Source organism: Mirounga leonina, unplaced genomic scaffold, assembly GCF_011800145.1.
Source record: "Mirounga leonina isolate KUSES-001 unplaced genomic scaffold, KU_Mleo_1.0 Mir_126, whole genome shotgun sequence".
Taxonomy (NCBI): Eukaryota; Metazoa; Chordata; class Mammalia; order Carnivora; family Phocidae; genus Mirounga; species Mirounga leonina.
Window position 1 is genome coordinate 524,803 of NW_023270314.1, and position 22,752 is coordinate 547,554.

At 35.6% G+C, this 22,752-nt stretch overlaps 1 protein-coding gene and 1 non-coding gene across 2 annotated transcripts in view; both read right to left on the bottom strand.

Moving 5' to 3' along the window:
* Positions 1-22,752, bottom strand: part of TMTC2 (transmembrane O-mannosyltransferase targeting cadherins 2) — a 392,764-nt gene that overhangs the window by 179,734 nt on the left and 190,278 nt on the right. Inside the window, exon 4 of the mRNA XM_035002054.1 lies at positions 2,301-2,415. Within this exon, the coding sequence (XP_034857945.1) occupies positions 2,301-2,415 (115 nt within the window). The remainder of the gene's footprint in view (positions 1-2,300; positions 2,416-22,752) is intronic.
* On the bottom strand, positions 6,103-6,252 carry LOC118009041. Its single transcript, XR_004678788.1, has one exon. It is a non-coding gene; the product is annotated as a U12 minor spliceosomal RNA (small nuclear RNA).

Below are 22,752 nucleotides of genomic sequence, written 5' to 3' on the forward strand. Positions count from 1 at the left end.
ATTTTGGAACTATATATGGCATTTATGCCACATATCACTTATAAATAAGAAAAAAAAAATTATCTTGTTAATAACAAGCTTAATAACTTGTTAATCAATATCTTGTTAATAACTTCTCCAGCAAGGAGTTTTCATTTGGGTTTGGGGAGGTCTGTCCATGCCATTAACAGTTCAAATATACGATCACAGAGGAAGTTACAAGATACAGGTTTTAAATTACATGTAAAGTGTATTTGTCTAATTGAATAAATTTCTCTTCTCAGCAAAAAGTAAGCCTAGATAGATACATTTCCTTTTTCTTTCAACGCATGCCAGATAGCACCAGGAGGTAGGTAACCTTAAACCATTGGCTATAGGTAAGAAAGAGAAAAATAAGCTTAGTGAAGAAGTGTGGGTTGTTCAGTTTACTTTCTCCTCTGAAAAACTGTGGAGAATGGACACCAGAAGAAAACTACCATCCCATATTGCAAGAAAAGACAAGGGGTCCCTTTGACAATGTTACTTTCAGATCCAAAAAAAAAAAAAAATTGTGCAAATTTATCAAACTAATAAGGTTCTTTTTTCATGAAATAAAAATACCATTAACCAGTAGTAAAGTAGCAACACATTATTTAGTTGAAGCAGACATGGGGAAAGCCTTAGTGGGAGTATGCATATATACTCATTCAAGCAAAAAAAAAAAAAAAAAAAGATGGAAAAAAATTATTTCCGGGAAAATGGTAATATACATGGTGAAGCATGAAACAGCAGAACGCAAGAACCAGGGATTGTACAAACTGGAGGTGTTCCCCCCGCTGAAAGCATTCCTGGTAAAAAAGAGAAAATTAAACACTATGCAAATCAACACAAAACTCATGCTGATCTAATTTAGACCATAGCCCAGGAGATTGAGATCCTGGTGTTAAAGTCTAAGAGTTTCAATACAAGGTAAATGCACAGGAAGTTAAAGTGAGCTCATCCTGTCTGCCTGCTCTTAAAAATCTAGATTTTGATTATTTTCATTCATTTTTCAATTTTTTTCCTATCTATTCTCTTAGATTTAGCCTACCAAAGATTTAGATGCAACCAGAACATAAACACATATTAAAAATTATGTTGCCAAAACAGTTTGATACAATCAATATAACATCATATTCATTAAACATAAGCCGTAGACATATTATGCCTGGTCCCTTCCTACAGGAACTTGATCCTCCCCCAAATCAGTCAAAACTCTGGAAGCCCTGCCAAAGGAGGTGTCTTACTGCCGGCCCTGCCAGTCTGCCCCATGGTTCACTCAAGAGATAATACATGACCCCAAAAGGGTCATTCAGAGACCTTTCCCAGGATTAATAGAGACACCAATGCAACTCCTTCTGAGATTGAAAAGGGTCAGGATATTATAAATGTGTACGAGTCGTCTTTCCAATTGATATAGACAGAGTCCCACAGAGAATGGAGTGAACCCAAAGGAAATCATAGACACAAAATATAAACAAATTTCTGAAATATAAAACACCTGGCTCTAATTGTGCCTACATTCCGTCAACCCCAGGAATTTTCAATTACAGGAGTTAATAAATTCTCTTTTGTGTTTAAGCAAAGTTAGACCAAGTTTCTGTTACTTGCAAACAAAAAAAGTGTCATAAATATAAGAGACAAAGAAGAGATTTGGGTTTTGCATGTTTCCATTAATATCTTACTGTACCCCCTAGGGCTTTCCAGCCAAAGAACAGCAAATTTTTCCCCTAGGGATTCTTCTAACCTGACATACACAAATACTCTAAATTATCCCAATATCCTAACTTAATTACCAGTAGCTTTGGAGGAGAGGAGAGGAGAGAGAGAGTGCACAAGCAGGGGGAGCGGTAGGCAGAGGGAAAAAGCAGGCTCCCCACTGAGCAGGGAACCTGATGCTTGGCTGGATCCCAGGACCCAGAATCAGGACCTGAGCCAAAGGCAGACACTCAACTGGCTGAGCCACCCAGGCACACCTGATCCCAACTATTAATGGAACTTAGAAACAAAAACAAAACTAACAAACAAAAAACTACAAGCATTTAACCAATTTTTATGTTATATGGCATAGTACATCAAAAAAATTCAACCATAGTCCATCAATACACATGGATATTGATGCAGAAGCCGAAAACAAAGAAATCACAAATAACTATCCACCTACTAGTCTCATGGGTATGATTAACGGAAAGACTGTCTCAGAAAAACAGCTATCATCATTTCCATTTCCAGCAGTTAAATCAACCTTCTCTCACCACAGGTTTCAAAGATGAACCAAACCAGAGAAAGTAATGCATACTCACAAATTATAAAGCATGTCAGCCATGTTGCTACGGTAGTACAAAGCATTCCTATAGGCGCTTTCAGCTTCAGAAATTTTGCTCTGACTCTTCAGAACATTTCCAAGGTTACCCCATGCTGCCAAGAAGAGAAAGAGGTATTCAGGCTGAGAGTCAATCCAATTATATATGACATAATATCAGGCCATCAGGAAGTACCACAGGGAGAGAAAACCTTCATAAAACATTTTTAAGAAGGAAAATTTATTTCCTTTATACTCCAACATTTCATCAAACCAGGAGATTAAATACAAAGTCTTAAAAAAACTGAAGTAATTATTATGTCTCAAAGCTGATATACATATGCAGTTCATCACAAGGCCAAGAACAATGTTATCTTAAGATCATCTACAAAGACTTCATGCTCTTTCCAATTTCAGTAGGGGTCTTCGTGACCTGAAATTATTGTATACTTACTGAACCAGAAACTGTAAGAAATCATCTAAAAATAAGCAAAGATTTCATTCAAACATGATAAAACTGATAAATGACATGGAAGAACAGGAGAAAAAGCAAGATAACTAAGATCAAAGCAATAAAGAGGCTTAATAATCATCAGAACATATTGGTAAAACCTTGTATTTCTTAAAATGGTTAAATATACATGGTTTATTTAGATATAATGTTCTTTTATACCTCCCCTGCTAATAAATCTATTTGTAGGAAAATCACTGTCTCAGTATTTTCATACATAATATTTGCTTTTCTTAAAGATTTTATTTATTTGAGAGAGAGAGAAGAGAATATGTGTGCACAAGTGGGGGGGGAGGGGCAGGAGGAGAAGCAGACTCCCCACTGAGCAGGGAGTCCAATGCAGGGCTCGATCCCAAGACCCCGAGATCATGACCTGAGCTGAAGTCAGACACTTGACTGAGTCACCCAAGCACCATCATACATAATGTTTAAATAAAATCTGTAATTTCTGTATGCCCTTTATTTTTCACCCCAAGTAATCATGATTTCTCAACATTCAAAAGACCAAAGATACACCATCAACAACGTCTGTATAGCATGGCTCTCAAGTACACCTAACCCTCAAACTTGGATACTTCTGTTGTCTTCCTTACCAAAAGGAGATGGGGTGTCGAGTGCTGAAACTGGAGTCCCTCCCAGATAGAAGATGGGGATGAGAAGAAGGCTTATGTGCATCAAGATATATTTACTTGGGTAATTACTGACTGTATCTGAGGAATGAAAGAGGTTTGGGGGTATCCATTTTTAATGCATAAAAAAGTGTATAATCTTTCAGTGCCAAAGTTGCCTCTGTGCCCTGCTAATTTAACACTGTGCCTTAATTTACTCATCTGTAAAAGAGGAAAAATAATTGGTATTTCATGGGTTTTGTGATGAGGATTAAATGAGTTAATATAGGTAAGGTGTTAAGACAGTGCCTGTCATGTGGCAAACACTCAACAAGTATTTGCTATTATCATTAATATTCTTGTGATTGATACTTTTTGCAATTTACAATGTCAAGGCCCTGCTTATAGAAATAATATCAAATATAATGTATTTTATGCCCTCATATTATCTACAGAGAGTAATAATTTTCTGTATTTGGAAAGTCATATGCCTCCTTTTTCCTCTGATGGAAAACAGAGGGAAAGCACTGTTCTTACATTTATTCATCACCTAATAACGTCACATACCACACCACACTCCTGAAATGGATCATCTCACAGAGCTCTAAACACAGTCCTGTACATAAAATACCCTGTCCACTCTGTGAGTGAGGAAACAGACTCAGAGACATTAAAGAACTTGAAAAATTAATAAAAAAAGTATCAGAGCAGGAATTCCAATCGAAGGCTGGTGGCTTCCAAACTTTTTCCACTGTCCACCTAACATTTTCAGACCACGTTTCATCTTTCACTGAAAACCAACTTTCACACACTACAACTCAGACTTGGCATTCTAAATCCATGAAAAACTGAATCCTTGAAGTTAAAGATAAAACTTAGTTTTAAAATACTGCCAAATATTTTCAAAATCAAATATTAAATTTAATAGCAATAATACAAAGTAGTAGGAAAAGCATATTATTTACATTGGAATCACTCCAGAGAAATGCCTCCAAATATTAATTTAAGCCCCAGGAAAAACACCATTATAATACTATCTCATCTAAGCCATAGTCTTTTTTTTTTTTTTTTAAGATTTTATTTATTTATTTGACAGAGAGAGAGACAGAGAGAGAGGGAACACAAGCAGAGAGAGTGGGAGAGGGAGAAGCAGCCTCCCTGCTGAGCAGGGAGCCCCTGTGATCATGATCTGAGATGAAGGCAGACACTTAACCACTGAGCCACCCAGGCGCCCCTAACCCATAGTCTTAGAACACAGATGCTGAAAGAAACATAATAGCAAAGAATTGCTTTGAAAATTCTAAGGCATATTTCCAGGGAAACAAATTGCCATTTTCCTCAGGTACTTCTATCTCAATGAAACAATAAGCTAACAAGTGTTTCTCTTTTTAATAGTCAACAGATATAGAGTTGTGTTTAGAATATATGTTTACTGAGTTGGTTGTTCATTTGTTTGTTCATATACATATCCAATTATTATACCAGTATTTGCTAAACACCTATTTGGCTCTGGGAACTTGATTAGGGGCCGGGCACCTGGACCTGTACGTACATACAAGTTCTCACGCGTGCAGAGCTTAGGTTTGACACAGGAAGTAAAGCGGAGTGGGGAAGGAAGAACCACATAACAGAATAAATGAGTTAACTTCAGATAATGACAAGTGCTAATGAGAAGTGCTAACAAAATAGCCATGTAAGGTGGAGTGGATGAGGCGAATTTACATAGGGATTATCTTAGAAGTGGGGAAATGGATGTGATGTCTAAAGACTGAAAGATAAGGAGTCAGCCTTGCAAAGATTGGTGAAACCAGGTAAGGGGAAAAGTAAAAGCAAAGGATCGAACGTGGTCTCCACTGGGACAAGGCAGCAAGGGAAATGGTTATTTCAAAGTGAGAATACAACTCAGAATTAAAAATCCCTGGCAAGGTTATCTGAGGCAAAGGCACACGTGATGCCAAGTTTCTTGTTTTTTGTCCAGCTAGAAGTCTCTCACATCCTTATGATTCAGTCATTGCCCTGGGTGACTGGGAAGTGAAAAAGAAAATTCCCAAATTAAGAATATATGTTGAAAACAATTTTACTACTTACGGATGAAAGAGGAAGGAAGGGAGAAAGTGGGGGGAATGGGAAGAAGGGTAGACTTTGATGTCCTGAACTCATCAGACACTCACCATCAGGCTATTTTTTTTCTATTGTACATACACATTCTTACAGAATACCAACGTGAGACAAGGTTACTTTGAATCCATGATAAGTGAGAGAAAGCGAGACTACTTCATAAGAAAAAGGCCACAGCACAACCCACAAAATACCAAACATCCCTCTCTCTTGCTAAATGAATGACTTCTTTATCCAGTCATAGAATTGTTCCAGCATCCAATCTAGAGAACAGCCCTGCTTCTTTAGACCCTCTCCCAAATCACCCAACCAAAGTTCAAACCCTAGGATACAACCTCAGGATCCCCCATGCAATGTTCCCTCAATGAAAGTAGTAATTAAGCCAAATTCTTTAGGATCAGTGTGTTCCTGAATGTCTTTGGCTGAAAGGCATTGACGGAGACCATTTTATCATATTCAAATATGAAAACAATCCCTTTTCAATATCCCCCCACCTTGTTCTTTTTCCTCACGCTCCTTTATTACCTTCATACCAGTCTACTCTTCCAGTGTTTTAAAGGGGAACACAAACAGATTGCGATTCCCAGGCATCCAGCAAAGTAGGCAGGTCAACTTAGGGGCCACTTTTACCAGCTCAAAAATTCATCTCACATTAGCAATGAGCATGCAGTTGTCACTCGGAATCATTGTTTTCCTTATCCCTAAGTGTAAGGCATCAAAATCCCTTCTTTTCTTATAACTGTTTATAAAACACAATACTGTGTTTATCAAAATATATTCTGGGTTTTTTTTCTTTTAAAGTAAGAGCTGCCAAAACTTAGACTAAAATGTTTGCATACTTTTTTTGTTTTGCTTTGTTTTGTTTTGTTTTTGGTATGAAAACTGCTGTCACTATTTCCACACTTTCTAATTTAAATGTGATTGATTCTTGCATCCATGCTACAAAAACTCAATGCTAACATAAAGATCACTTCTAAAAATATGAAGTTGCCCTACAGAATTATGACCTAAAATTTAAAAATGCCACTGGTAGTCAACTAAATAGTAATTCTTTTCATAAAAGCTATTCATTTATCATATTTCAATGATAAAAAGTACAAAAAAAAATCACTGAATTAAAAAACCACTTAAGATTTAGCTACCACAGATGTGCTTTAGAGGAAAACACATTAAAGTGAACTATAAAAAGTACATTTTAAAAGGGCTAGTGTTATGATTTCACATCTATATAATTATCCGATAGAATTAATCAGTGTCGCTATGGGGGTTTTTTTGATCACATCAAGCAAGTCAACTTTTTTTAACATCGGATCAATTTTTAAATCTAGCTAGTCTGACTAATTGAAAGTATCCAACTCAAAACTTGAAAAATATGGAGAAATATCCCAAGCCTCATGGGTGGGACAATTTAACATTAGAAATATGTCAAGTCTCCAAAATTAATCTAGAAATTCTATGTAATTTCAACCAATATTTTCACATTGTTTATTAATAAACTCAAAATTCTTTCTAAGCATAAGAGAAATATAAAGCTTGCTTTTTATACCATATTTACCATATACAAAGGTAAGTTCCAGATAGTTTTAAAAGTTAAATGTGAAAAGGTAAAGCTAACAAGAATATGTACGAGAATATCTCTATGGAAGAAAAAGAGACTTCTTAAAAAGACCTCCAAATATAACTCAAAAGGTTTTAAGAAAATGATGAATTTGAGTATTTCAAAATTAAGGACTTCTAATTACTGAGGGATAATACTGACAAAGTTAAACATGCATTAATACACTAGGAGAAGATATTTCAAACCATGTAAATAAGGGACTGTACCTCGAAGAAACAAAACTAACAAAGTGACCAGAAAAAGAAAAGCAATCCAATAGAGGGGGGGGTGGGGGGGGAAGAAGGGCAAAGGATTTGAACAAAAACGGAAACGAAATAGAAAAGTTAAAGCATTTTAACTAATATTCAAATTCCTCAGTAACCCAGAGAAACACAAATTATGACAATGAGATCTGAGATTGGCAATATTTAGAAAACTGGGTAAAGCCAGTCCTGGTGGGGCTGTGGGAGAAGGCCCTGTGTACTATTAGTGACAGTGTAAGCCGGGGACAGACATCCCGTTGGGCCATCTGACAGAACTCTCCAATCAACAAGAGTCACTAAGCCCAGGATAAGCCCTAACCAGCAATCCCACTCTCAGAGAAACTTTCACCTAAGAGAGTATGTAAAAGGGTGTTTAATGAGAACCTCTTAGTGTTGGCTGACAGTGGGAAGCAATCAGCGTGTTATGTTACGGATTACCATGCAGAAGTGAGGACCGGCACATTCCCTGTAAACACTGTAACATGAAAGGACCTTCCAAAGCCGACAAAGAATCAAAATATCAGAGGCATTCTGTGTCACAACTCCAGCTATATATATTAAAAATTCATTCCCACTCAAAATATCACTACACAATTTACAAAGATAGATTATAAATCTAAGGATGCAAATCAAGTACATTAGAGCAGTTGTCTATGGTGCAAAGGGAAAATAAAGTTAGAATAGAGATAAACAAGAGGCTTAGGGGAAAAATTCAGACAGATGATTGTGGCAGTGGGTTTGGTAGCTAATTTGTCTTCATTATCACTAATTTCTACAAGTTTATATACATATACTGTGCAATCAACAAATCTTAAAGAAAAATGTCAGTGGTTTCAAATATAAGGCAGCAGAATAAAAAAAAAAGAAAGAAATAGAGATAAAAGGGAATAAACACATGAATAGAAGAGAGGAAAGCTGCAGGGATCATCTCAGCCGTGATCAAACTGGCCATGAACCTAGGAATATAATTAATCTAACTGTCTGCAACTGGGATTTGGGGGTGGGGGGACACATGGAAAATGAAGGGGAGGGGAGAAAAAGAAAGAAGAGAGAGAAGAAAAATTAAGGTCACATCTCACATTCTTTTAAAATAGAGATGGGGTTATCCTATATCCTACTTAAGAAATAAAGGGTTTTAACAGTCACTAAACTTTTTCTTGTTCTAAGACAATCAGAAACAGATGTCTGGGATTATCTTCAAATTTTCACTTGGTAATTACACTTTGGACCAACAGAACTTAAAGATCTTATATTTTCATTAATATTTAATGTCACTTAAATTATTTTTTCACATTTTTAGGTTCATACATTTTAGTGATGCATTCATTTCATAAATGTACCTTTTTTAAACTACAGTTTTACTAGAATAAAATCTCTGAAATTCATCCAAGAAATTATGAGGAAGCCTAAAAAAAAAATGTTTTTAAAGTCTGTATTTTAATAGACAGTGTGTGCACATGAATCCAATTCACACTTTAAACTCTGGAGATAATATAATAAAGCTCTTATTTGAAGTTCAAAAAATGTAATTAGTTTATTCTAAAATCTCAATATAGTTTTTAAAAGTTCTTCCCAATAGCGTCTGAAAATATACAGAGTACTCATTTTATTCTTGTTGTTTTACAAAATGAATATTATAAGAAGGTACTTTCATTCGAGGGGACTGCTGTCCCCTCTGATGGCCTTATCTTCCAGCACTATGAACCAAGGTAGAGGAAAAAGTGGAGAGAGAAGAGGAGGTAGAGAAGGAATTAAAAAAATACATTGTGATAATAAAAATAATAAGAGTGCTTTCATTTATTTAAAGCTTATTATATGCTTGTCAGTGTCCAGAACTTAACCTAATAAAAAACCTTTGAGGTGTATCACTATACCCATTTCACTGATGAGAAAGCTGAGGTTAACTCCCTAAGTAGCAAAAAGTTACTGACAAGGAAGAACCAAGGTATGTTGGTTTCCAGGCATCAGAATCTATTTAGAGGTAATGCTATCTCACCCTCTCAATATTGAGTTTGAATATAAAGTAGAATATCATAATTCTCGATATTTTTACATATTTAATTGAGGGACTGGAGTATAATATGAAAACAAAATAAATTATTCAAATGAGTCATCCCCTCAGAACTGCTAGGGGCAAAAAAACCTCCAGAAACAACAAAAAAAAAGCTATCCCATACCCATATTTCATAATGTATTTTCCATACCACAGAAAAATTAATGCCAAACAATATTTTAAGTGTTTTATATTTCTTTGGGAATGTAATTTTAAATGTCACATTTTCCAGTTAACTTACTGGAAATAGAACATACTCTGTCTGTGTAAACAAAAGGTTGTTGCTCAAAGATGTTGGGGACTTTGATACATTAATCAAGATCTTCTAAGTGCCCTGAAGATGCCTTGCACATGACAGAGAATTTAAAAAGCATTGTTTAACAAGTACATGATTAATTTCCTAAGACTAAGCATATATGATGATTACATGAAAGGAAAGCAAACAGCCGCTTCTAGGTATCACTGACTATGCTTTAGAAAATCTGATCTATTAAGTTCTTTTATTTTCAAAAAGAAAACAAAATTTTTTTCTGCTAAAATATCAGGAAGTGAAGTAGTAGGAATAACTCTTATATCTCAAGGGCCCTTCACATTGATATTCAACTGCATCTACAAGGTATCCACTTACGAAGAAACTTGACCTTAATTCACAACGAAAGCTCCTCTTGTACTTAGTCCACAATCTGCCACAGTTTATGTTCCTTGAAAGGCAGAAGAACAATTAAATATTCCCATCTCGCTAAAGTTGTTCTAAAGAGAAAATCAAATGTGAGCTCCCTCTAGAAATGCTAAGTGATCTACAGCAACAAATACCTCCAATTCTTTTTTCAAAGCCCTCACTCAAAAACATAGTATTTCTAAATTCACAGACTAACTTCAAACTTACCCTACTGCAATTTCCTATCTCTTGATATATTTCACAAAATCAACGCAGGGAGATTTGAGCAATTTTTTCAAGGATATTTTTACTTTATACTAAAAGTCTGAAGACATGTATATTTGCCTATTATAAAAGTTAAAATATTTTTCTTATGATTTTGGCATAAACACTCTTCAAAAAATTAGCTAAGATGTATGACTTTCGATGTTACTATTTAAATTTGAAACTACTTACCATTCAGGTCTACATAAGCGATCACGTCTGAGGGTTATCATATCAGCATTTTCATTCACTGGTGCACTGAACACAGCCACCAAAATCAGTCAGGACTCTTGCTTTTGAATTCTGCCCTCAGCAAACATTTATTTTTACCATAGAACTTTCACATAGATGTTTAGATCCTATATCAAAATCCTGAGTTCTACGAAAGGATCTGGTAAAATTGAAACATTTAATTACATAGAACAAGGTGATAAATCCTGAATTTTGTCTCTTTCAGATATGAGTTACTTGTTTGAAATCAGAATGCTACCACCAAAAAGAGTTAAATATGGAAATCTCACCAGTTATCAAAGCCAGACCAGGTGCGAAAGAAAATAAATACAGGAGTGCCTCCTGTGTCAGATAAGAATTCTGCCAACTTAGGTTCTAGGCCTATTTTTAGGCTAATCTTTGTGTATATATTAACTCTTCTAATCCACGTAACATAGGAGATTACCATCCAGCTGATGCTAGTTGAGGAAACCTTGCCGGAGAAGTCAAGTGACACATGGAAGCTAACAGAGCAGGCCCTTGCTTATAATCACCATGGAACACCTGGACTTTACATGTGTTCCCAAAAATGGTATAACCAAAGATATAATTTAAGTATCATTTTAAATTATAAAAGTTAATTATGTTAAACTTTCTCATTTTAATGGAGAGAGAAAAAAGAAAAAAGCAGAAGGAGAGGAAAAAGAGCCACTAACTGCATGGAACTTAAGTTAAATGTGAATATGTTGTTTTTTTAACCACACTCCTTCCATTAGTGAAGGTTGTACATTTGTGGCCTGGGCTCCTTTTTTTTTTTTTTTTTTAAGATTTTATTTATTTATTTGAGAGAGAGAATGAGATAGAGAGAGAGCATGAGAGGGGGGAGGTCAGAGGGAGAAGCAGGCTCCCTGCTGAGCAGGGAGCCCGATGCGGGACCTGGGCTCTTAATTATTTGATAGTCACTTTATATGACTCCAGGGAAATAAAAGCCCTTACAAACTTGTAAGAATTTATTTTTCCCAAAGTAACTAAACCTTGGATTATTACAAAAAGGAACATATTATTAAGTGGGTAAAAGAAAAGAAACTGTCTCGTTAAAATGTTAAGTGAAATAAGTGAACATACTATAAAGATTATGATTCATATGATACCAGAATACATATATATTTATATGTAATTCTAATTAGGGCAATTTTATAATATGCAATTACTTCTCTTGGTTCTTCATCTTTGGGTACTTCAGATGGACCTGAAACTAAATTTATTCTTATTAATAAAATTAAGTATTGAGGGCACCTGGGTGGCTCAGCTGTTAAGCCTGGATCCTGGGATCGAGTCCCGCATCGGGCTCCCTGCTCTATAGGAGGCCTGCTCCTCCCTCTCCCACTGCCCCTGCTTGTGTTCCCTCTCTCACTGTGTCTGTCTGTCAAATAAATAGATAAGAATCTTTAAAAAAAAAAAAAAAGAAAGAAAAGTATTGAAAACGGCAAGGTAACATTTAGTATTCCAATAATATGTTAATGCTATCTTGAAAACTTTGTTACTCACTATAATATCTATGTGCATACTGCCATATCCACATATACAATTCAGTGTAGGTTTTTTTTTTTTTTTTGATAAATAAAAATAAAGGGTTGTTCCTTAGCATTTTAGCATCTGTAATCTCTACCATATTCCTGACTTTGACAATGAGCCACCCCCACATCCATAGTCTAGTGTCTGCTTACCAGTACCACTCATGATCTGTGATGCTGGGTCTCCCCTGAACCTGCCTTCATTCCTTAACTTCTCATCTGTGGTTGGAATTTTTCCCATGGACTCTCCATTAAAACAAAACAAAAAATCTGCTCCGCATCCCTTTCTAACAGCAGTGTGCTCTCTGCAAAATTTCGGATTATCTAACACATAGTACTATGTAAAATGGCAGTAAATACAACTGCATTTACAAGAGTAATAACTGGAAAGGGGAAACAATTTGGAAGCACCTGAGCCTTGCTTGAGCTTCTCCTCAAATCTTACAAATAGACCCCTTTCACACTGTTAAAAGCAGACAGTAAAACACTTGGTGAATATATAATCGGCATGCTACATAGTGACCCTATTTACAGACATACCAATTCAGTGGAGGCTTTTTAGAAATTCCTCATTATCTGACTGATCTCTCATGAAGTCAGACTGAGACCATGAAGTTGTTCAATGGGCACCTTTAGACTGATTATAAATCCTAAAGAGTGGTTGAGTTGCTTCTGACTTTATATCAGAAATATAAATGTCCCAAAAGAATCCCTTGCTTCTGTCATAACTGGTATCATCTGAGTCTGGCTCAGCTCTGAAAGATGAAAAATGCTTAGACAGGCCAAGGGTTTTATTACAACTACATCAGGAGTTCTAAACAACTCCAGGGTGGAAAATGAGAATCCTTTTTTAATCCCCTCCTTTGTTCTCTTATTATCCAACCTCTTAATCTACTTTACCTCCCAGTGAATCCTGTCATCATTGGGAAGGGTCCTGCCCTCAAATGGCCCCAGGTTAGTTTCCTACTATGTGTCATTGAATGGAATTTTTTTTGTAAGTAGGCTCCACACCAAGCCTGGAGCCCACCAGGAAGCCCAACACGGGGTTTGAACTTACGACTGAGATCAAACCTGACCTAAAATCAAGAGTCCGATGCTTAACCAACTGAGCCACCCAGGCACCCCACTAAAAGGAATTTTGATGTGGAAATGTAAAGCAAAATATCCCAAACCTAAGTTTTAGTACTAGTCCTGTTACCAATGAGATCTGGATACACTGAAGTAAATAACCTGACTCTTTTATTTCGCCTACCTCTTACTGAAAAGTCTGCACTCTTTACCATGATGTTTCTCCTTAAGTGTTCTGCCTCTCAATTTCTCATCTGTGAAACAGGTGGAATGATGCTTGCCCAAGTTAAACTCTAGAATGACTGAGACGATTAAATAAAATAACAGATATATACCCTGAGAAGTACATTATTATGGATAAGGAATGATATTTCATTATCAACCATTAGGAGCATAACCAATTAGATATATACTGTTATCGTACATCTCCCTGTATTCAGTATCTCTGAGAATGCCATTGAGAATTTCATTGCCAAGTAAATCCAGGCCAACCAAAGCAAAACTCAAAGCAGAATTAAATACTCCTGAAGCCAGTTTTAAGGTGAGAAAAATAATGAAAATCCTAAAGTTCACATTTTATAAAAAAAATCTGCTTCTAAAATAAAAATATAGTACATCTCAAATATATTGGGACACTATTTTATACCTTACATTAACCTCTATTAATTTTTGATAGTCACTTTTATCAACTCAGCAGCTAGAGCCAAACACAGCAAAAGCAGAGTTAATACTAGAGAAAAGGGGAATTTAAAAAGAAATAATCAGTAAAAATACAAATTTTAAGAATAAAGTATGTGAGGACAAATATTTATGCATGTTAATGAGAAAAAAAGAACAATTATCTATTGAATCACTATGAAATTTCTAAAAATAAATACCAATTATCTTTGATAATGCACAAATCTTGGGCGACTATCATTTGAAATTATTTTCTTCTGTACTTTCAGCTGACTATTAACAACAGAAAAAGAGGGAGGTTAATTGCCTCTGCCTCTTTTTGTTACAGGTCATGAGATAAGCGTTCTTGAAAAAGGCTCTGCAGCAAATACTTGAGGCATTTTTACATCACTTGAAAAACATACTGAAACAAAGAATGTGGTTTCTCATTTAACAGAATTAAGTGTACAATCCAGAAAGTTCGACTTCCAAACAGTGAAAGGAAGCTACTACCCAGATGGGTAAAATAAATAGGAAGAATCGGAAGGGTCAATGCACTAAAATGACCTTATCACATCAATCGAGCAGTATAAGAAAGAGAAGGGCCGGCTTACTCTCCTGAAGCTCTAATCTTAACTAGATTGGGTCACAACAGGGAATTCTCAGAGGCCATTACAGGATCGTTTGCAACAAACCCATCCACTGGACACATATTGGTGATTAATTAACATTACCAACTATAGGTTATGATTAGATTATGTGGTTTTAGAGACATGAATCCATATATTTCATCTGTGAGTCCTAAAAAATGTTGACCTTCAGACTAGTTCCATGTCAGGTTGTTTAAAACTCACAGAGAAGCTGTATTTCCCTATCAAATAATCAGGATTGAGGTTAGGATATGCTTCCTTAAGCACAACCTTTTAACTTAAAACCTCAGAAGTAAATATCTACTCTGGTTTCAGTTTGGGAATGAGAACCAGCAGCCACAACCAAAGCATGGTAGGCCTCCGAGCAAAGCACACAAAACCTCTTGCTTCTAGAATCACAACATAGAGCAACGAGGCATGGCACAAGATGGACTTTAGTGATTGTATCACCTGTCCTCAAAAAGTGTCTCAAAATCATTGTCCTCATGTGTAACAGCAAAGAGATTTTAAAATCCCATACCATTGCTCCCAAGTAATAGAATTTCAAGGGCAAAAGTAGTCTCAAATACGACATTGCGACTAAAGATAAGAAAAACGCAGAATACAAAGATTTGTACAGTATCATTAATTAATATGCTCATGTTTTCATGACATGAGCTCAGAAACTCATTTCTACTTTAAAATTGTTTTCAACACTCACACAAATATGGACAATACTCTTCAATCTTTTTTTTTTTTTTTTTTTTTTTTTTTTTATTCATGAGAGACAGAGTGAGAGAGGCAGAGGGAGAAGCAGGCTCCCAAGGAGCAGGGAGCCCGATGCGGGACTCGATCCCAGGACCCTGGGATCATGACCTGAGCCGAAGGCAGACGCTTAACCATCTGAGCCACCCAGGCGCCCAATACTCTTCAATCTTAACCACGAGGGTGAACCTGACTTGAAACCATGCTCGGAAAATACTCAGATTATTCAAAATTGGAGTTAAGTAGAAAAATGAGGTATTGTATCTACCAGTTTTGCAAACCACTAGTGCTTATCTGTAAAACACAGAGTAAGCCAAGTGATAAAGTAAAAACAGATAATATATCAAAATATCGGAGACCTTCTGCTCTTTGCTGTTAGTCTCATGATAAGTAATGTGAGAAATTTACTCCCTTTCCCCAAGAGAAGAAAAAAAACATCATTTATCACATTTCTTTATTATAGACAGTCCCAGTTGCAATATGCAGAGCCCCAAACACTGTAAAACTGTGTCTCCTCTTCCATCCAGGAGAACTGTACTCACAGAAAAAAGTACCCTGACACCTCAGTAATCTGTTTTTGTCAAAATCTGACTCTCGGCTGTTGTATTGAGTATCTCATCCAGTTCCTTTTCCCTAAACCTAAAATCCCTAGAAAGTTTTCCTAATTAAAATATATGTCTACGCTCCTTCCGAAAAAGATATGAATGTTGATATTTTAATATAACGTTTTACAAAAAAGAATTGAATTATGCTGTTTAAGATGACTGAATGAACATTCAGAGTGACAGCTAGTATTATTGGGAATTAGAATCCTAAATGCAAGACACAATAAAGCCTCTAATATAGCTCTGCCCTCCAGAAGGTGTTTTTTTTTTTTTTTTTAATTTCTCTCCACTATTTAATCAAATCGGATTATGGTTTCTTACTTGGAAAACAGTATTATCATTTTTTAAATCAAACTTTGTTATATGTTTTATCCTTATTTAATTTTTAGTAAGCACATAATATGTACATTTCTGCTAGATCCCCCTGGCTGGTAATATACATATTTTAAAATTACAGACAAATTGAATACTAATATGCAAAGCTAAAAAGATGAGATTTCTAATTTAATACCTCTATGTAAAAATAGAGCTCACATTTTGCTTTAACCATCTTCTCGGTCGAGTGATATACAAACAGTCTTCTACAGCTAACCCTTTTTCAAAAATTATTATGACTTGGAACACCTCAGATTTTTCCATAATCCCTTGAGACTTAACTGAAAGTTTCTTTTAAATCCATGATCACCAGTAATAGGTGTATAGGTATATACATAAGGGTAAAATTAAAAAACATGTTCTGTTTGTCTTCTTGAAAAATCTGCTCTATCTGTGACATTATCTGTAACTTCATCTTGTAGCAGGAAATAAAGATATTTTTACCTGTCTGTGTTTTACAAGGGTCAAATACCTATAATTTCATTTTGTGTAAGATAGTGCTGTAATATACTCTTTAGCTTACATTAGCAGCTTGGTTCTCTTTTGTTAAAAGACAATTTAAAATTTCAAAAATATTAGCTATGTCTTAAATAACTCTATTCTCAAAAACAGCTTCTAATATAGTTAACCATTTCTTTTTTAAAATTTTTTTTATTTATTCATCTGAGAGAAAGAGATGAGTGAGAGCACAAGCAGGAGGGAGGGTCAGAAGGAAAGGGAGAAGCAGACTCCCTGATGAGCAGGGAGCCCAACGTGGGACTCGATCTCAGGACCCTGGAATCATGACCTGAGCCTAAGGCAGACACTTAACCGACTGAGCCACCCGGGTGCCTCAGCCATTTCTTAATAGATGCCAGATTTGAAGGTATTTCTAAACCCTCCCTTTCTGGTACTATTATGGAATGTAATGTCCAGACCTTCTCTCCAAGTACAGAATACATAAAAGTGCTAGGTCAAAAAATAAAAATATTTGTTAATGGAATGTATTAGTTGGTAGGATAGTAAGGGGAATCCCTGGGTCTAAAAAGGGCTTGAAAGCAGGAATCCAGAAGGGTAGACAAGGGAAGATGGCATTCACCCTGCATATGTGACACGATGATGAAAGAGGCCTTGGGCTTTAATCAGCTTTAAGCGGGAGTTTGGATTGCAGAAACCGCAGAAACCCAAGCCCCCTGAAAGGAAACAGCCTGAAAAGATGAAGGAGAAACAATCAAACAAACAAACAAAAAAACCCCCAAACAATTCAGAAAAGGAGATGGTAGATGTATTGTCTGTCAAAAATATCTGGACAAACAGAAAAAAGAACAAAAAATTCCCCGTGATTTCCTATACATAAATCCACCTTCACAAAGTTTGGGGCAAAACTACATCTGTTGCTCAAAGTGTCTCAAATATGTTTTAAACTGCAGTTGCAATAGAGATTTCAAAAGAGATACCGTGAGAACATTATGTATAGCTTTGTGCAAATTAATTTGAAACTGGTTAAATTGAACAAAAAAATTTACTGAAGTTGATCCAAAAGTAAACCTCAATGTTTCCAAAATCATGAAAGAAATTAAATCAGCAGAAAAAATTAAGCTCAGCCAGGTTCGCAGGTAAATTCTACCAATTATAGAATAAAAGGGTAACTCTTTAATTTTATATAAAATCCTTCAGGAAACACAAAAGAGGTATATTCCCAAACTGTGTCTGAAAGGTTAATTGATTTTGAAACCAGAATATGATACCACAAGATCAGAACTGCCAATCTCACTCAGGAACATGAGTGGAAAAACAAATTTAGAAAAATATAAAAATGGTAATACATTATAAGTAATTCCTGGGTTTACTCCAGGAATGCAAAGTAGGTTTATTAGGAACTCTATTAATATAAACCATCAAATTAACAGATTGAGTGGGGGAAAACCTGTATCATTATCCATATTAATTCCTAAAAACAAATCTTAAACTAGAAACAAGATAAAAGCATCTATAGAAAAACCTGTAAAATGCATATAATTAATGGTGAAATGTTAAAAACATTCTTTTTAAAACAAGAATGAGACAAAAAATCTCCTGTCATCACTTCTCTTTAACATTGTCGTGGAGGTTCTAGCACAAAATAAAACAAAGTACTTAAACAAAACTGAAATAAGGAGAGGTATGGGGGAAGGTCTTCAAAGATACTGGTGTAATTTTTTTCTGAGCTGCAAAATGTCTATTTGTTTCAGTAGTATTCTTTAAATGGTACAAATATGATGTGTATATATACATTTCTCATGATACACTTTATATATAATAAAAGAAAAGCAAAAAAAATGTTAAGCGTTTTAAGAATCAAACACAAATACTAATATGGAAATCAGAATAATTTAACTTCATACTTGTTTTAACCATATGCTACTTGGAATTCCTTTGAAATAGAACCACTGGTAAATATATTCAATCTAAGGCAATGCTAATTTTGGGTTTGAGGGTTTTCAAAAGCCCATAAAGATTCTAAAAGTTCTGTTACGGGTAATTTTAAAGACAGGGTAAGCAGTAAGTCACCTGCTTCATGTTGTGGTCCAGTATTTTTTTTCCAAACAACTGTACCTGCAGTCATTAGAGCTGGAAAAAAAGAAGAGATTTATATGCCGCTCCATTCTCAGAGTCAAGGAAACCCGATGCTTTTGAACTTCTGAGAGTTTCCATCCCAACTGAAAAGCAACCATAGCTGATTTCTTCAAAACTCAAATGTTTAAAAGAGGCCTTAATTGAAGTTTAACGTATTTATTTTTTAAAATGCTTGAGTCTAGTTGAGCTAATGAGACATTTTCATTTTATTCTCGTCAGCCCCATTATTTTATATTTTTCTAATTAGAAGAGATGAACTGAGATGAAGCAATACAGAATTTCTCTCTACCCTATGAAAGGCAGATTCAACTCTGCAGGATTTTTCTCCCAATCAGCCTCTACTGGTGTTTTTAGCTAGCTCTCTCCTACCACACCTCTCTGTTAAAAAAGAAAATCTGTGTTTTACAGCTTTTTAGTAACTCAGATCAGCCAGTCTTAGTAAAATGCTACACTGGTTACCCTTCCTGACTTTACTGCTAAATTTTATTTTTTATAAAAATTTGAACCTCTTTTGAAAATCTGTCATCTCACTTTAGAAGTAACACAATAAATTACCTACGAAATACAATAAACCTTACTATACAATTTCAATGCAGGCTGCTAGCAGTTCACCACTGAAGTCACTCAACTAGAAGTAGACAAAAACTCAGACCATAGAATCTACAGCGAATTAGTCAAGTTTCACATGACTTGAAGGTTTGGATATCACTTAAGTTATGAGTTGTTTCCTACAGAAAATGCTACTCCTTCAACATACTTGTTTCTTGAAATCGGAAACTATGCGAGGTTGAAATACGATGATCAGTTTTACACAAATCCAGGAAGAAGGAAAAACGGTCAAACCATGCATGGCTGCAGCAACTACTTTCTCTGCTTTTTTATATCAAAATGGACCATATCTGTCATTTGCGGAAGGAGGGAATGAACATAGAACGCTTGGGTAATCATCTTTAGAGTTTCAAATATATGCATCATTAAAAATATATCTTTTATATCATTTCACATATTTACATTAAAAACAGGCATTAAAATAAACTTTAGTTATTTAATAAGTTTTCCTTGGATTAACCCTGTTTAATTAAAAATCACAGTCATACGTTCTTTAAAGCAAAATGATAGTTAATAAACCAACTACTCAAAAGAAATGATTTGAGTTTTAATCTATAACTTTAAAAACTTTAAATACCCTTCAGCATACCAGATATGCCATCTATATGCTATCGTTCTTTTTTTATGTTTATGTGCTCATTGATCTGTTTCTCTATAATAACTTTGCTAGTCTGTGCTTATGACCTTAATTAATAAGGAAGTTGGAAAGTAGTTGGTTTTAGGGAAGATGGTGATGAGTTTGAGATACTGGCAAATCATCCAGGTGGAGAAGTTCCACATAGATATGAGGTCACGGGGAAAATAACTTAGAAATTCAATGACATGTTTACTGACACCCCCCCCCCTCCCCACTATATACCAGGAAGTGTTCTAGAATCTATACAGAAAGGAAAATAAAGGCAACCTTTGGACAGAACCTTGAAGAATGAATCAATTTAGGAAGGGAGGCAAACCTGTAGAAGAGAAAGCTGTGGAAAATGAGAGAAACATAATGAAAACTGTAATGTGCTTTGAAAGCCAGAGTAGCAGAGATCAATGGTGCTCAATTCTATAGAGAGCCAAAGATATGAGTAATTAGAGAAAGCCAGAAACCAAGAAGGGTGATCATACATTTAACCACTTTTAATGAATTAAAAAATGCTTTTTTTCCAAGCAGATACTAATCAATACTAATCAATATGGTTTACAAAATATGTTGTTTTAAACACACACACACAAACACTTTCAAATATTATGTGGCTTCCTCATTAAAGCAGTCGTCAGGGAAAATTTCCTCTTTCCTAAGCACAAAAATGCAGAGAGTCATTGTGAAATCAGCAAACTATAGTAATCAACTATATCTAGTATTTTCCTGACATTATCAACCACATAATGAGACAGGACTTGTGGTTTACATAGTCCAAATCAGCTATCATTTCTCCACTATCCAGATTTAAACCATAAATTAGCAACACAGTCACTATGACAGGCTTTACCCATCATCATTTGCATCCAATCAGTTAATGACTGGCAGCTGTCTACAGGAGCAATTACGCAAGGCAGCAGCTTTAATGTATAATGCTTCATGAGGCTTAAAATCATATTCTGGTAAAGCACATGGTAGAATGAAGTACTCCAAAATTTACAAAGGCTTTCAAAGGAGGGAAGAAAAAAACCTAACTCAATGAAATAACTGTAATCTCAGACAACCTTACAAAGAACTGGCTTTAAAGGATTTCTAATCTTTTGCTAGACTCAAATAACATAGCCGACTAAGAAAAAGTTACCTTAAGGAAGATTACTACCAGTCTCATAATTGCTAAGGAAGTAACCGTAGCCACAATTATTATTAACATGTTATAAATAGAAAAAATAAGGAACCTAGATGTTAAAAGTTTTGTCTCGTATCAAAATGGAATATGCACAGAAGGCAGTCATGGGATCCAAAACTACCCCCATTTCCAATTCTATCCCTTTTATTATGAAGTGTTTCTCAGTTCCTGGTATATCAACAGCGTATATTTTACACTTTCACCTTCTTCAATGCGTATACAACTTATCCCTAAACGTATTATAAACTCTTTACAAAGACTATGACTTTAACATTTATTACTCGATGTATTCAGTACTGCATGCCTTCTCTAACAGGCAAGAAAACAGAAGCAGGGAGCCCAACTAAGAGGCTTTTATTAATAATCCCAAGAAAGATGATGGTGGCATGGGCCAGAGTGGTAGTACTGGAGGTGGTAAAAAGTGGTCAAGTTCTGGACGAATTTCTGAAGATAGAGTCAAGAGGCTTTTCTGATGAAATGGATGTTGGGTGTTAAAGAGGAGGTTGGATGACTCCAAAGTAGTGGTCAGAGCTGCTGGGAAAAGAGAGTTGCCATCAACTGAGATGGGAAAGGCTGTAAGTACAGCAGGGGTGCAGGTGGTGGTGGTGGGGTTGTGGGAGCAGGGCAGGGTTCAGGAACTTAAATTTTGATGTTTCAAAGGACTTATAGTACTAGTCAGTCAAATGTTCATTTAACTAATAATACTTGGAGCACCTAAATACTATAGCACTTCTTAAGTATTAGGAAGGAGACATGAAAATATATTGGAAACCAAGGAGATGCTTAATAATTCTTTTACTGAGTGAATGGATGAACAAAGAATCAAGCATTTTAGCTTTGTCAGCAAAATAACTGAATCAAAATCAGAATAACTGTCAAAAGTATTGTAGCCAAATATATCTAGAAACATATCTGGACAATATTTTGGAGTTTACAAAATGCTTTCTATCTCTGCGGGGACAGAGACTGCTACTTATACTCTAGCATCTGAGTATCTGCCCTCCCCTTCTTCAAGAGTAATAAAATTTGGCTGGGTACTTAGCTTCTCGGAATTAAGATAACATTTCCCAGCCTTCCTTGCAGCTAGGTGTGGCCAACAGTCTGTGAGCAAGCATGGTGTGTGCAATTTCCGTGATACGCTCTTAAAAAGAATGGGTACACCCACCATTTGCTGCTTTTCCTGTGAGCTGAAGTGCTGATGTGATAATAAGCCATCTCAGACCGTATGGACAGGGTGACACTACCAAGATGGCAAGGGAACAAAAGAGAAGGAGCCCGGATCCTGAAAACCCATGGCGCCATCTTATCAGCTCTGGGCTACACACACTTAGATTGTTACATGAAAGAATAAAGCTTCTATCTTATTTAAGCCACCATTATCTTGGCTCTTTGTTATAGTAGCTTAACCTGAAACTTCACCAATAAATTTAATAAATCCTCAGAACCACCTTGTGATGAAATTAACATGCTGGGTTTTTTTTTT